Source organism: Hypanus sabinus, unplaced genomic scaffold (genome assembly GCF_030144855.1).
Source record: "Hypanus sabinus isolate sHypSab1 unplaced genomic scaffold, sHypSab1.hap1 scaffold_893, whole genome shotgun sequence".
Classification (NCBI taxonomy): domain Eukaryota; kingdom Metazoa; phylum Chordata; class Chondrichthyes; order Myliobatiformes; family Dasyatidae; genus Hypanus; species Hypanus sabinus.
This window is the reverse complement of record NW_026781746.1, coordinates 177725-191026: the sequence shown is the minus strand read 5'-3', so window position 1 is coordinate 191026 and position 13302 is coordinate 177725. Positions and strand designations below refer to the sequence as shown.

Below are 13302 nucleotides of genomic sequence, written 5' to 3'. Positions count from 1 at the left end.
AGACAATGTCAAAGGGAATGCAGGCGAGACTGGATGAGATACGAGCTGTATGGGAGGGTCTGTGAGGATGGAGGGCTCAGGGAAGGTTCGGGGTGGAGGCAGAGCAGTGGGAGGGGCGGTGTAAAGAGAGGGCTGTAGAAAGGGATGAGTAGATTGCTCTGGGTGGTGGTGGGTAAAGAGAAAGCCATGGGATTTGTGCTGTGGTGAGAGTATGGTGTGAGGGTTTAAATTAGGTGCAAGAAGGCGGGAGAGCTGTGTTGTTGGGGGCGAGATGCGAGAACGGGGAGTGCAAATAACAGCCTGGGCGGAGTTGCGAGGAGGGTGGAGAGTAGAAAGTGGCGTTGAGGAAGGGGATCTCTTATGAAATGTCAAGGACCCTCTCCACGTTCGAATCCCACTCTCTCATTCCTCTCTCTAACCTGCCTTGCTCTTTCTTCCCCGATCTTTCACACGCTAATACTCTCTCATCCACTTTTCACCCTCTCTGTCCCACTAATTCCTTTATCACGCTTCTTTCTCACGCATCCTTCTCACGCTTTCCCCCTTTTCCCAACCCTTCTCTCTGTCTTTTCCATAATCTCTCCCCTTCTACGCCTACTGCTCTTTGTTGCCATTTCCCATCTATGCAATTCCTTTTCCGCACTCTCCCCTTCCCCGCACTCTCTGCTCTCTCTCTTTCACATTCCCACTCTCTACCGTTCTCACTGTCCTCGCGCACTCTTTCCCTCATTCCCTTCAATTAGTCCCTCCACTTCCACTCCCTCCTATCTCAGTCTCTGTCCCCGTTCATCTCCTCTCGCTGTCCCCTAATTTTCGGATCAACTCCCCCTCCTCAACCTCTCACCCTCTGTATTCACCACGCCTTGCTGTCCCTCACGCTCACCACACTCTCTTAACTCTATCTCTTAACCTTCTCTATTTCTCCCTCTCTCGCTCCCTTTGTCTGGCACCCCTCTGCCTACCAAATCTACCCTCCGAATCCCCACTCTCACCTTATCTTTCGCTATCCCTCTCACCAGTCTCACTCCGCTTCAGGCATAACCTCGCTCCCTTTACTCCTTCCCTCTCTCTGTCTTTCCACTTTCTCGCCTCCATTCGCTCCCATCTTCTCGCCCATCGCTCCAATCGCTCACTCCTCAGTCCATTTATCCTTTTCATCCTCACTCTCCTGCTCTGTCTCCTCTGCTCTCTCCCCCACTTCCAACGTCTCTCACTTCCAATCCGTACCTCTCAGCCCTCTCTTTATGCACTCTATGTTCTTGTCTCTCAGTCCTCACCCTTCTCCCATTATTTACCGGTCTCTCCCCCTTGTATTTCTCTCTCTCTCATTCTCGTACTTTCTTCCCCAGACAGTCAGACCTCCACCGACTCAGAGTCGATCTTTGGGAAAGACGAATCCCTCATCGATGAGGCTGAGGATCCTCCCATTGCCCCGGGACACGGCGAGCTGCGAGTCACTGCACAGACAGGTCAGAGTTCACAGTAACGACGCCGTTCTGAAGGGGTCATGTGTCAAATCCCAAGTGTCCAAGTTTCTAATGCTTCTGCCTCGACCACTACCTCTGGCAGTTTGTGCCTTGGACTGACCACAGTCTGGGTAACAAAGGGTTATTAATCGGCTCACCAATTCAATATGTTTGCATGTTTCCCCTCTCAACTCAGACCTGCGAGCTCTGGTCCCCGATTCTCCAAGACGAAAGAAAATTACTTTACGTAATCACGCTGTTTCTGCACCTCGTTGCTTTAAATACCTCTGAAAGGTCAGCCCTGCACTGCAAGGAATGTAGTCCCAACCTTCCTGACCTCACCCTGTAACTCCCTTCATCGGGTCCGACAATATTTTCGCAAATCTCCATTGCAATAATGATCAGGGTCGTATTTACCGACAAGTACCTTGATTATCTAATTTACCAAGCACGTGAGTTTATACACTAAATACCTTGTGTTCACACCGGCTAACTCACCCTGACCTTCCATGCACAGTCAGAGAACAGAAAAGATTTCACCAATTGAAAGGGAGATTCTGCTGCTGGCCACTTGTTCCTCGTAGCCGCTTCAAAATTTCCACGGGTCTGTGGGGTTCCCCATCTCCACGATAATTGTTATCACGCAGAGTTACACCGGCCAGAAGACTTGAGGCGTTGTTTTATATTAATTACCTAAACATTGCATTCCAGTGTCATTGGCTGCAGGTCACGTTTCTGACTGTTAACAGTTTTCATTGGCTCTGCTACAGGCCTGCATCAATTATTGTCCACTGACTACCAAGTGACAATCTGTCATTGGTGACACTTTGTTCTCAGTCAGCCTGAATCGAGCAGATCAGACAGCCTCAAATCCACAGTTATCCACCACTACTCTCTGGCATCTCCCATCCAGCCACTGTTGAATCCATTTTGCTACTTTAATATTAATACCTAACGATTGAACTTTCCAAACTAACCTTCCGTACGGTACCTTGTCCAAGGCCTTACTGAAGTCGATATAGACAACATCCACTGATTTACCCTCGTCAACGTTCCTGGCGACCTCTTCAAAAATTCACTAAGATTTGTCGAACATGACCTTCCACAATGACAAATCGATGCTGACTGTTCCCAATCAGACCCTGTCTATCCAGATAATTATATATACCATCTCTAAGAATACCTCTATTAATTGGCCCACCACTGACGTCAAACCGACAGGCATATAATAGCTAGATTTACTGTTAGAACCCTTTTTAAACAATGGAACTACATGAGCAATACGCCAGTCCTCCAGCACCATCCCCGTTTCTAACCACTGCGACCAACCCTGGATAATTGACTTACAACCCACCCCCTCTCCACACATGCTCCCCCACATCGGGTGAATATACGAAAACAAGTTTCGTCGGCTCAAAGACAGACTCAACACGCTTTTATCAGATTATTGTACCTGCGCAAGCAGGTCGGAGGTCATATTATTGATGTCACTCTCAATGTGTCACGTGCTATACTCACAAGTGTACAATACACTCCGTCCCTCCACCGGCTCCCTCCTGTCTGTCTCTCTTCACGTTCATTCCATTTCGCTCTCACACAATTTTCCGATCCACTACCACTCCACACCCTCTCAACCCTCGCTGTTAACCCTCTCTCTTTAACCTCTCTCCCTTTCTCTATCGCTCCCTTTGTCTCTCACCCCTCTGCCTCCCAAATCTATCCTCCAAGTCCCCACTCTCACCTTCGCTTTCGCTATCCCGCTTTCTAGTCTCACTCCCCTTCCGGCACCACCTCGCTCTCTTTACTTATTCCCTTTCCGTGTCTTTCCCCTTTCTCGCCCCCATTCTCTCCCATTTTCTCGCCCATCGCTGCAATCAGTCTCTCCTCACCCCATTTATCCTTTTCATCCTCAATCTCCTGCTCTGTCTCCTCGGATCGTTCTCCTCACTTCCACCACTCTCTCACTTCCAATCCCTACCTCTCAGCCCTCGCTTTCCGCACTCTGTTCTTGTCTCTCTGTGCTCACCATTCCCCCATTATTTAACGGTCTCTCCTCCTTTTATTTCTCTCTCTCTCATTCACTCACTTTCTTCCACAGACTCTCAGACCTCTACCGACACAGAGCTGAACATTGGGAAAGATGAGCCCCTCGTCCATGAGGGTGAGGATCCTCCCATTGCCTCGGGACCCGGCGAGCTGCGACTCACTGCACAGACAGGTCAGAGTTCACAGTACCGGCGCAATTCTGAAGGGGTCATGTGTCAAATCCCAAGTGTCCAAGTTTCTAATGCATCTGTCACGACCACTACCTCTGGCAGTTGGTGCCATGGACTGACCAGAATCTGGGTAACAAAGGGTTATTAATCGGCTCCCCAATTCAATGTGTTTGCATGTTTCCCATCTGATTATAGACCTGCGAGCTCTGGTCCCCGATTCTCCAAGGTGATAGAAAACAACTCTACGTATTCACTCTTGCTTCTGCACCTCTTGGCTTTAAATACCTCTGGAAGGTCACTCCTGTTCTGCAAGGAATATAATCCCAACCTTCCTGACCTCTCTCTGTAACTCCCTTGATCGGGTTCTGACAATATTTTCGCAAATCTCCATTGTAATAATGATCAGAGTCGTATTTACCGACAAGTACCTTGATTGTCTAATTTACCAGGTTTGTAAATTTATACACTTACGACCTTTTGTTCACACCGGCTAACTCACCCTGACCTTCCATGCACAGTCAGAGAACAGGAAAATTATCACCAATTGAAAGGGAGGTTCTGCTGCTGGCCACATGTTCCTCGTAGACGCGTCAGAATTTCCACGGGTTCGTAGGGCACCCCACATCCACGATAATTGTTCTCACGCCCAGTTACACCCGCCAGTAGATTGAAGCGTTGTTTTATATTAATTAAATAAACATTCACCTATTGCATCCCAGTGTCATTGGCTACAGGTCACGTGTCTGGACTTTAACAGTATTCATTGGCTCTGCTCCAGGCCTGCATCAATTATTGTTCTCTGACCAGCAAGTTTGCCAGTTATGACACTTTATTCTCAGTCAGCCTGAATCGAGCAGATCAGGCAGCCCCAAATCCACGGTCTCTATCCACACTTCCCGCTGCGGCACTAGTGCAGCTACCGTAATAAAGACTCTCTAGATATAACCATACAACAATTACAGACCGGAAACAGGCCATCTCGACCCTTCTATTCCGTGCCGAACGCTTACTCCCATCTAGTCCCATCGACACGCAATCAGTCCCATAATCCTCCATTCCTTTCCTGTCCATGTACCTATCCATTTTTACCTTAAAAGACAATACCATCCTGACTCTACTACTTCTACTGGAAGCTCTTTCCACACAGCTGTCACTCTCTGAGTAAAGAAATCCCCCCTCGTGTTACTCATCAACTTTTGCTCCTTAAATCTCAACTCACGTCCTCTTGTTTTCAATCTCCCCGACTTTCAAAGGAAAAAGCCTATCCACGTCACTCTATCTATCCCCCTCATAATTTTAGAGGTATTTAAAGCCCCCTCAACCTTCTATGCTCCAAAGGCCTAACTTGCTCAACATTTGCCTTTAACTTAGGTGCTGAAACACAGGTAACATCCCAGTAAATCTCCTCTGTACTCACACTATTTTGTTGACATCTTTCCTATAATTCGGTGTCCACAACCTTCCACAATACTCCATATTTGGCCTCACCAATGTCTTGTACTATCTTAACATTACATCCCAACTCCTATACTCAATGCTCTGATTTATAAAGGCCAGCATACCAAAAAATTTCTTCATCACCCTATCCACATGAGATTCCACCTTCAGGGAACTGTGCACCATTATTCCTAGATCACTCTGTTCTTCTGCGTTTCTTAATGGCCTACCATTTATCATGTATAACCTATTTTGATTATTCCTACCTAAATGTAGAACCTCACATTTATCAGCTTTAAACTCCATCTTCAATCGTTCAGCCCACTCTTCTCACTGGCCTAAATGTCACTGCATGCTTTGAAAACCAACCACATTATCCACAACACCACCTGCGGTGTCATCTGTATACTTACTAATCCAAATTTCACCCCATCATCCAGGTCATCAATGTATATGACAAAGAACATTGGCCCAGTACAGATCTCTGAGGCACAATAGTCACCGGCCTCCAACCTGACAAACAGTTATCCACCACTACTCTCTGGCATCTCCCATCCAGCCACTGTTGAATCCATTTTGCTACTTTAATATTAATACCTAACGATTGAACCTTCCTAACTAACATTCCGTGCGGAACCTTACCCGCGACCTCTTCCAAAATTCAATACGATTTGTCAAACAAGACCTTCCACAATGAAAAATCCATGCTGACTGTTCCTAATCAGACCCGGTCTATCCAGATAATAATATATACCATCTCTAAGAATACTTCTATTAATTGTCCCACCACTGACGTCCAACCGACAGGCATATAATAGCTAGGTTTACTGTTAGAACCGTTTTTAAACAATGGAACTACATGAGCAATACGCCAGTCTTCCAGCACCAGTCCCGTTTCAAACCACTCCGGCCCATCCTGGATAATTGGCTTACAATACACCCCCTCTCCACACATACTCCCCCACATCGGGGGAAGATACGAAAACAAGCTTCGTCAGGCTCAAAGATAGACTCAACACGCTTTCATCAGATTATTGTGCCTGCGCAAGCAGGTCGGAGGTCATATTACTGACGTCACTCTCAATGTGTCACGTGCTATACTCACAAGTGTACAAGACACTTCGTCCCTCCACTTCTGCACCCTCCTGTCGTCTCTCTTCACGTACATCCCGTTTCGCTCTCCCCCAATTTTCCGATCCACTACCACTCCACACTCTCTCAACCCTCGCTGTTAACCCTCTCTCTTTAACCTACTCCCTTTCTCTATCGCTCCCTTTGTCTCTCACCCCTCTGCCTCCCAAATTTATCATCCCAATCCTCACTTTCATCTTCGCTTTCGCTATCCCTCTTTCTAGTCTCACTCCCCTTCCGGCACCACCTCACTCACTTTATTTATTCGCTCTCCCTGTCTTTCCCCTTTCTCGCCCCCATCCACTCCCATTTTCTCGCCCATCGCTGCAATCGCTCACTCCTCACTCTCCTGCTCTGTCTCTTTGGCTCTCTCCCCTCACTTCCATCTCTCCTTCACTTCCAATCCCTACCTCTCTGCCCTCTCTTTCCGCACTCTATATTTATTTGTCTCTCTCTGTGCTCGCCCTTCCCCCATTATTTACGGGTCTGTCCTCCTTTCATTTCTCTCTCTCTCATTCTCACACTTTCAACCTCAGACCGTCAGACCTCCACCGACACAGAGCTGAACTTTGGGATAGATGAACCTCTCAGCGATGAGCGTGAGGACCCTCCAATTGCCTCGGGACACGGCGAGATGCGAGTCACTGTACAGACAGGTCAGAGTTCACAGTTGCGGCGCCATTCTGAAGGGATCACGTGTGAAATCCCAAGTGTCCAAGTTTCTAATGCATCTGCCTCGAGCACTACCTCTGACAGTTTGTGCCGTGGACTGACCACCATCTGGGCAACAACGGGTTGTCACTCGGCTCCCCAGTTAAATTTGTTTCCTTCTTTCTCCTCTCAGCTCAGACCTGTGATCTCTGGCCCTGGGTTCTCCAAGACGAGAGAAAATGACTCTGCGCATTCACAACGTCTCTACAGGGTACCCACATCTCTGGTGCTGTGTTCCCTGGAGTTCAGGAGAATGGGGGGGGGATCTCATGGAAACATTCCGAATGTTAAAACACCTTAACAGATTAGATACGGCAAAGTTAATTTCAATAGTAGTGTAATCTAGGGCAAGAAGACACAAACTCAGGATTAAAGAATGTCCATTTAGAACGGAGACGCAGAGAAATTACTTTAGTCAGACCGTGGTAAATCTGTGGAAATTGTTGAAACGAGCGGCTGTGAAGCCAAATCATTGGGTGCATTTTAGGTAGAGATTGATAAGTTATTGATTAGCCAGGGCTTCAGGGGCATGGGGAGAATGCACGTGAGCATGATTGACTGGAAAAATTGTTTCAGGCCACGATTGAAAGACGGAGGAGACGCGATGGCCCGAATGTCCTACTTCTGCTACTATATCTTATGTTCCCGTGGTCTTGCGGTCTCTCCACAGCTGCGCATGAACAACAGTCGAAAGTGAAGATCGGAAATAGACCGTACCGTCTGATCTGCCTACTCTGCCTAGTTACATCCGCCCTCATCGTGATAGTGGTCGGACTCTCGATCCATGGTGAGTGGAACGGTCTCCGAGTGCAGTCAGACCGTAAATAAAGAGAGTGGAATAAATTGTTATTGTAAAATACCACAGTGACACCGACACGCCGCTTACCGTCACACCGATTAAACCCATCACCATGACAAGGAAACATCCCTAACCGTGATAAAAATACGGTCTTCAGCGTAACAAAATCAAGACTCTTCCTGACACAGTCACGCCATTCACCATAATATTATCAACGCTGTCACGGTCACGACATTCAACGGGACACAAATGATCTCCTAACCGTGACACTGACACGACCATCGCGGTGATACACACATGGCAGTCACACTGACCGCAACACACCCCTCATTGTAACATCGACATGCCCCTGACCGTGTCATTGATACACTCCTCAAGGCGACACCGAAACACACCTCACAGTGACAGCGACACGATCTTCTCTGTGACACTGGCGTACCGTACCCCGTGACATTTTCACGCTCCTCAGCGTGATCCGCTCCGCAGCGCATCGTGACAAAAACTCACAGGTCAATGTAACACCACTTCCCGAGACAGTATTGCCCCTCAACTAACACCGATGCACCTCTCACTGAGGCAATTACCCACACCTCACCCTGACACAGGAATACCCTTTACGGTAATACCGACACCTAAATTCACAATGACACCGACATAGTCCTCTCCATCTCAGCGACACACACCTCAGCGTGACAATCTCATACACGCCGTGGTCATGTCATGCCTCTCACCGTGACACAGACAAACCCATCTGAATGAGACCAGCACACACACATTACACAGATACCCCACACACCGGGACATACCAGATCCCGAACTCTTGACATTTCCCTCGCCGTAACGTCCAGATACACTTCATTGTGTCCCGGTACACCTCTCTCCGGGGCACAGAAACTCCTATTACAGTGACACCGACAGGTCGCTCACAACAACTCGAACCGGCCCCGAGCTGAGACAGGGAATCGATCATCACCACCATGCTAACACAGACCCCACTGTAACAACAACAGAACGTTCACCAGGGCACTGCAAACGTCTCAGTGACACAGACACGCCCCTATGCTTCCGCCGACGCCTCTCACTGTGCCACCAGTACATCCTTCACTGTGACAACCTTCACGGTGACACTGACACAACACTCTTCGTGACCTATTCGGTGGCGTGACGTTGACTCACGTGTCACTGTAAAAGCTAAACATCCTTCACCATCTTTCTCAGAATTACAGATGCGTCAGTCTAAGGTCACCTCTGACCGAAACTACCATGAGTTAAACTTTCCTCGCTCAACTCTAATCTGTCTTTTCTTAAAGGAATGCACAGCGATCTCCGTCACCAGTTCACTGAGATGGAAACGAAGTACAGATCTGTCAACGAAACCAAGGCTCAAATCTGTGAATTGTTGACCAGCAGAAGAGGTGAGGCATCATCCCCCTCTTTAACCCGTTGCTCACCACAGGGCAAGCATGGAGAGAGGAAGCGACACTCTGTGCTTGACATCGGGAGTGTGTGAAGAGATGGCATGGAGGGTGATTCACTCTGTGTTTGACCCGGTGAATGTGTGATGGGGCTGCGTGGAGTAAGTTTCATTTTATCACTGAATCCAGGAGAGTGTGATGGGTCGTTGTGGAGAAGGATTCTCTGTGTCTGACCACGAGATAGTGAGACGTAACTTTACAGCTTATTTTTGTGTCTGACTGCTGGAGTGTGTGATGGGGCCGTGGAGAGAGGGATTCACACTGGGTCTGACCAAGGCTGGATGTGATTGGACTTTCTGGACGGATCTAAATTCTGTTCTCTGACGGGACGGAGTGGAATTAGATTCACTCTGTTTCGGAGCTCGGGAGAGTGTAATCGGGCGATCTGCAGGGAGCTTAAACCCGTGTCTCACACCTTGGGTGTATAATTGGAACCTGTGTTTGACAGTGTGTGCGTGTGAAGAGAAGCTGTGATGGGAAGTGTGGTGAAGTGTGTGAGTGCGTTTGGGGGGGCGTTGTGTGTGCGTCTGACACCAGGAACAGTGATGCGTGCCTGGATAGCGTTTCGCTCTGTGTTTGAAACCAGGGGTCTCTGATAGGACGGTGCGGAGGGGGCTTCTCTCGCTTTCAGACCACTGTGTTGTGTGATGTCAGCGGGTAGAAGGAGCATCATACTGGGTCTGACCATGGAAGTATGCGGGGGGATGGTGCAGAGTGTTTCATTTTTTTATCTGATCACGGGCGGTAGTGTGCAGCGAACTCCACTCCATGTTTGACCCAAGGAGTGTGTGATAATGTGGTGGAGAGAAAGCCTCAGTGTGAGACTGACCCCGGTCGTGTGTGATGGGACAGTGTGGTAGGAGAATCACTCTGTGTCTGACCCCGGGAGTGTGTGAGGGGACGGTGTGGTGGGAACTTCACTTTACCTGATCCTTGTTAATGTGATGGGACGGTGTGGGGAGGTGGTAGATGTAGCCTCAATGTGTGCCTGATTGGAGAGACTGTGATGAATGATGCGGAGGGAACTTCACTCTGTGCCTCATCCTATGAATCTGTGACGGGACGTTCTGAAGGGAACTTCGTTCTGTGTCCCTCCCCGGGCGTGTGCGATGGGACAGTGTGGTCCTAGATTCACTCTGAGGCTTGACCCCTGGAATGTGTGATGGACAGTGTGGAGGGAACCTCACTGTACCTGATCCTTGTTAATGTGATGTGCCGGTGTGGGGAGTGGGGGGGAGGGGATTCACTCTGTGCCTGGCTTCAGGTGTGCGTGATGGGACCGCGTGCAGGGAGATTCGCTCTGTGTCTCACTGTTCCTTGTTCCTGATTTCCAGAGCAAACGTGTTCCAAGGACTGGATGAAAAATAAAGACCGGTGTTATTACGTATCCACGTTTGAAGCATCTTTCCGCCAAGCGATGGAAGAATGTTCAAACCGTGACTCAAGGCTGCTGGAAATCAATTCAAGGGATGAAGCGGTATGTGTCACAGCACGAGAAGGTCTCACAGTAACAAAGGAATCATCACACACTCGCGGATTCAGTCACAGATTGAACACACAACATACACTCCCAGCACACACACCCGGGGATAGACACAGAGTGAATCTCCCTCCACACCGTCCCATCACACACTCCCGGGGTCAGACACAGAGTGAATCTCCCTCCACACCGTCCCGTCACAGCCTCCTGGGGTCAGACACAGAGTGAATCTCCCTCTACGCCGTCCCATCACACACTCACGGGGTCAGACCCAGAGTGAATCTCCCAACACACCGTCCATCACACACTCCCGCCGTCAGACACAGAGTGAATCCTCCTCCACACCGTCCCATCACTCACTCCCGGGGTCAGACACAGAGTGAATCCCCCTCCACACCGTCCCATCACTCACTCCCGCCGTCAGACACAGAGTGACTCCCCCTCCACACCGTCCCATCACACACTCCCGGGGTCAGACACAGAGTGAATCTCCCTCCAAATCGTCCCATCACACACTCCCGGGGTCAGACACAGAGTGAATCTCCCTCCACACCGTCCCATCACACACTCCCGGGGTCAGTCACAGAGTGAATCTCCCAACACACCGTCCATCACACACTCCCGCCGTCAGACACAGAGTGAATCCCCCTCCACACCGTCCCATCACTCACTCCCGGGGTCAGACACAGAGTGAATCCCCCTCCACACCGTCCCATCACTCACTCCCGCCGTCAGACACAGAGTGAATCCCCCTCCACACCGTCCCATCACTCACTCCCGGGGTCAGACACAGAGTGAATCTCCCTCCACACCGTCCTATCACAGATTTGTTTTGTAATGAACAGAGAGAAGCTACGTAGATTGTTTTCAATTCTTGGCATTGATCAAGTAAATTTAATTTCCCAGAGCTTTGCATCCAACAAACTGTTGTACCGAAACATTGCACTCTGGATTGGAAAATGCGAAAACGGGTGAGATTTGTACTGATACGTGGTGAAAGAGTTGGACAATGACATAGTCCTGACGGAAGAAAATTGGATTAGTTTACGATTAGACTGTACGAGGTTGTCGGGAGCGTGCGGTACTGTGGGAACATTTTGGGACCGACAGGTGTCTGTCGGGGAAGGGCAGGGCAGTGGGAATATTTCGGAAACTGCCAGGGGACAGTGGGCACAGGGATTATTTTGGCACTGACGCATATCGCCTGGCTGTGACTAGAGAAAGCAACAGTAAGATTAGTTTGGTGAATGAAATGGATCTGAGGGCGAGGATAAGAAAACGATTAATTTGGAGACGATATAGGGTGATAGTCACACAGTGGGTGAACGGGATTATTTTGCGATCTGAGGCAAGGATGTGGGGGAGAGGGTGCCAGTGGTATAAGTCTGGAGGCGGACCAGAGACTATGGGGAGAGCGCGGTGTTGTGGGATATGTTAGGGGACAGGCACGATGCTTTGGGTAGAGGGTGGGGCAACGGGATTAATCTGGGACCGGCACAGGGCTGAAGGAAGAGTGTGGATCAGTGGGATTCCTTTCGGGACAGCCATTGTTCTGTGGTGAGTCGATGGGACAGTGGGGTTTGTTTTGGGAATGAAACAGATCAGAAGGGAGAGGGTGGGCCTGGTCGATTCGTATGGGGACTGACAGAGGACTCTGGTGAGGAAGCGGTTCGGTGGGATTAGTTTGGGGGATACGGGATTGTGGTGAGACATTGGGACCGTGGTATCTGTCCGAGTACTGACACGGAGCGGTGGGGAGAGAGCGGTTGAGTGGGATGGGTTTGGGGAATGACACAGGCTGTTAGCAGAGAGCGAATCCATGAGATTAGCTTGGGGATGGTCTCGGCTCGGATTCTCTGCTGGAGCTGTTTTGTCTCTGTTGAAATTGTTTAACCCTCTTGGACAGGACTGTGGGCATGACCCTCTTGTACAATGTGTCCCCGTGGACGTCCAACTGCAGAGACTGCGAGGCGTACTTAGGGAGTTACCCTTGTGATAGAGATCGGCGTTTCATCTGCGAGAAGTCGGCACCTTTGTTCCCGGATATTCCTGAAGAGATCCAGGGTCTCTGCCAACAGCCAGAGGAGGCGATGTGAATGAAGTGACTACTCCCATTTTTCCCTTCTCTCTCTATCACTCTCACTCCTAAATCATTTCTAAATTTGCTCCCTACCCTCTCTGCCCCACCCTCCTACTCCATTTCCTCTTATCGCAAGCAGATTCTCTACACCAGACACCGACAAACCCGTCCCGCCGTCTATCCCTTTCTTTCTCGCCATTCCCACCGTCCCGCTCTTCCAAGCTCTGTCTACCTTTCTCTCTGCCCCGTCACCTCCTCAAATTTCCTCTAACTTACTTAACTTACTCAACCCACTCTTTCTCTGCATCCTCCGCAGATCTGTTACACCTCTCTCCCCTTCCCTCCCCAGGGACTCTGTACCTCCCCTCCCCGTTCTCCCGTTCTCTCTCTAAGCCCTCTGACTCCCTGATCTCTCTCTCTCTCTCTCTCTCTCTGCTTTCCATCCACTTTCAAATCAATCCTGTGCCGTCTGGTGCTCAACAGCCCAACCCTGTGGAAAAGCTTATG

At 49.5% G+C, this 13302-nt stretch overlaps 1 protein-coding gene across 1 annotated transcript; it reads left to right on the top strand.

Annotated features, from left to right (window-relative positions):
• Positions 1-1349: 1349 nt before the first annotated feature.
• On the top strand, positions 1350-12811 carry LOC132390432 (killer cell lectin-like receptor subfamily B member 1B allele B; the record flags this gene model as incomplete). Its single annotated transcript, XM_059963038.1, has 7 exons — positions 1350-1469; positions 3565-3684; positions 7632-7748; positions 9071-9175; positions 10570-10712; positions 11622-11686; positions 12622-12811. Coding segments are annotated over 7 exons (860 nt in total), but the record flags the coding sequence as incomplete, so codon positions are not given.
• Positions 12812-13302: the final 491 nt, after the last annotated feature.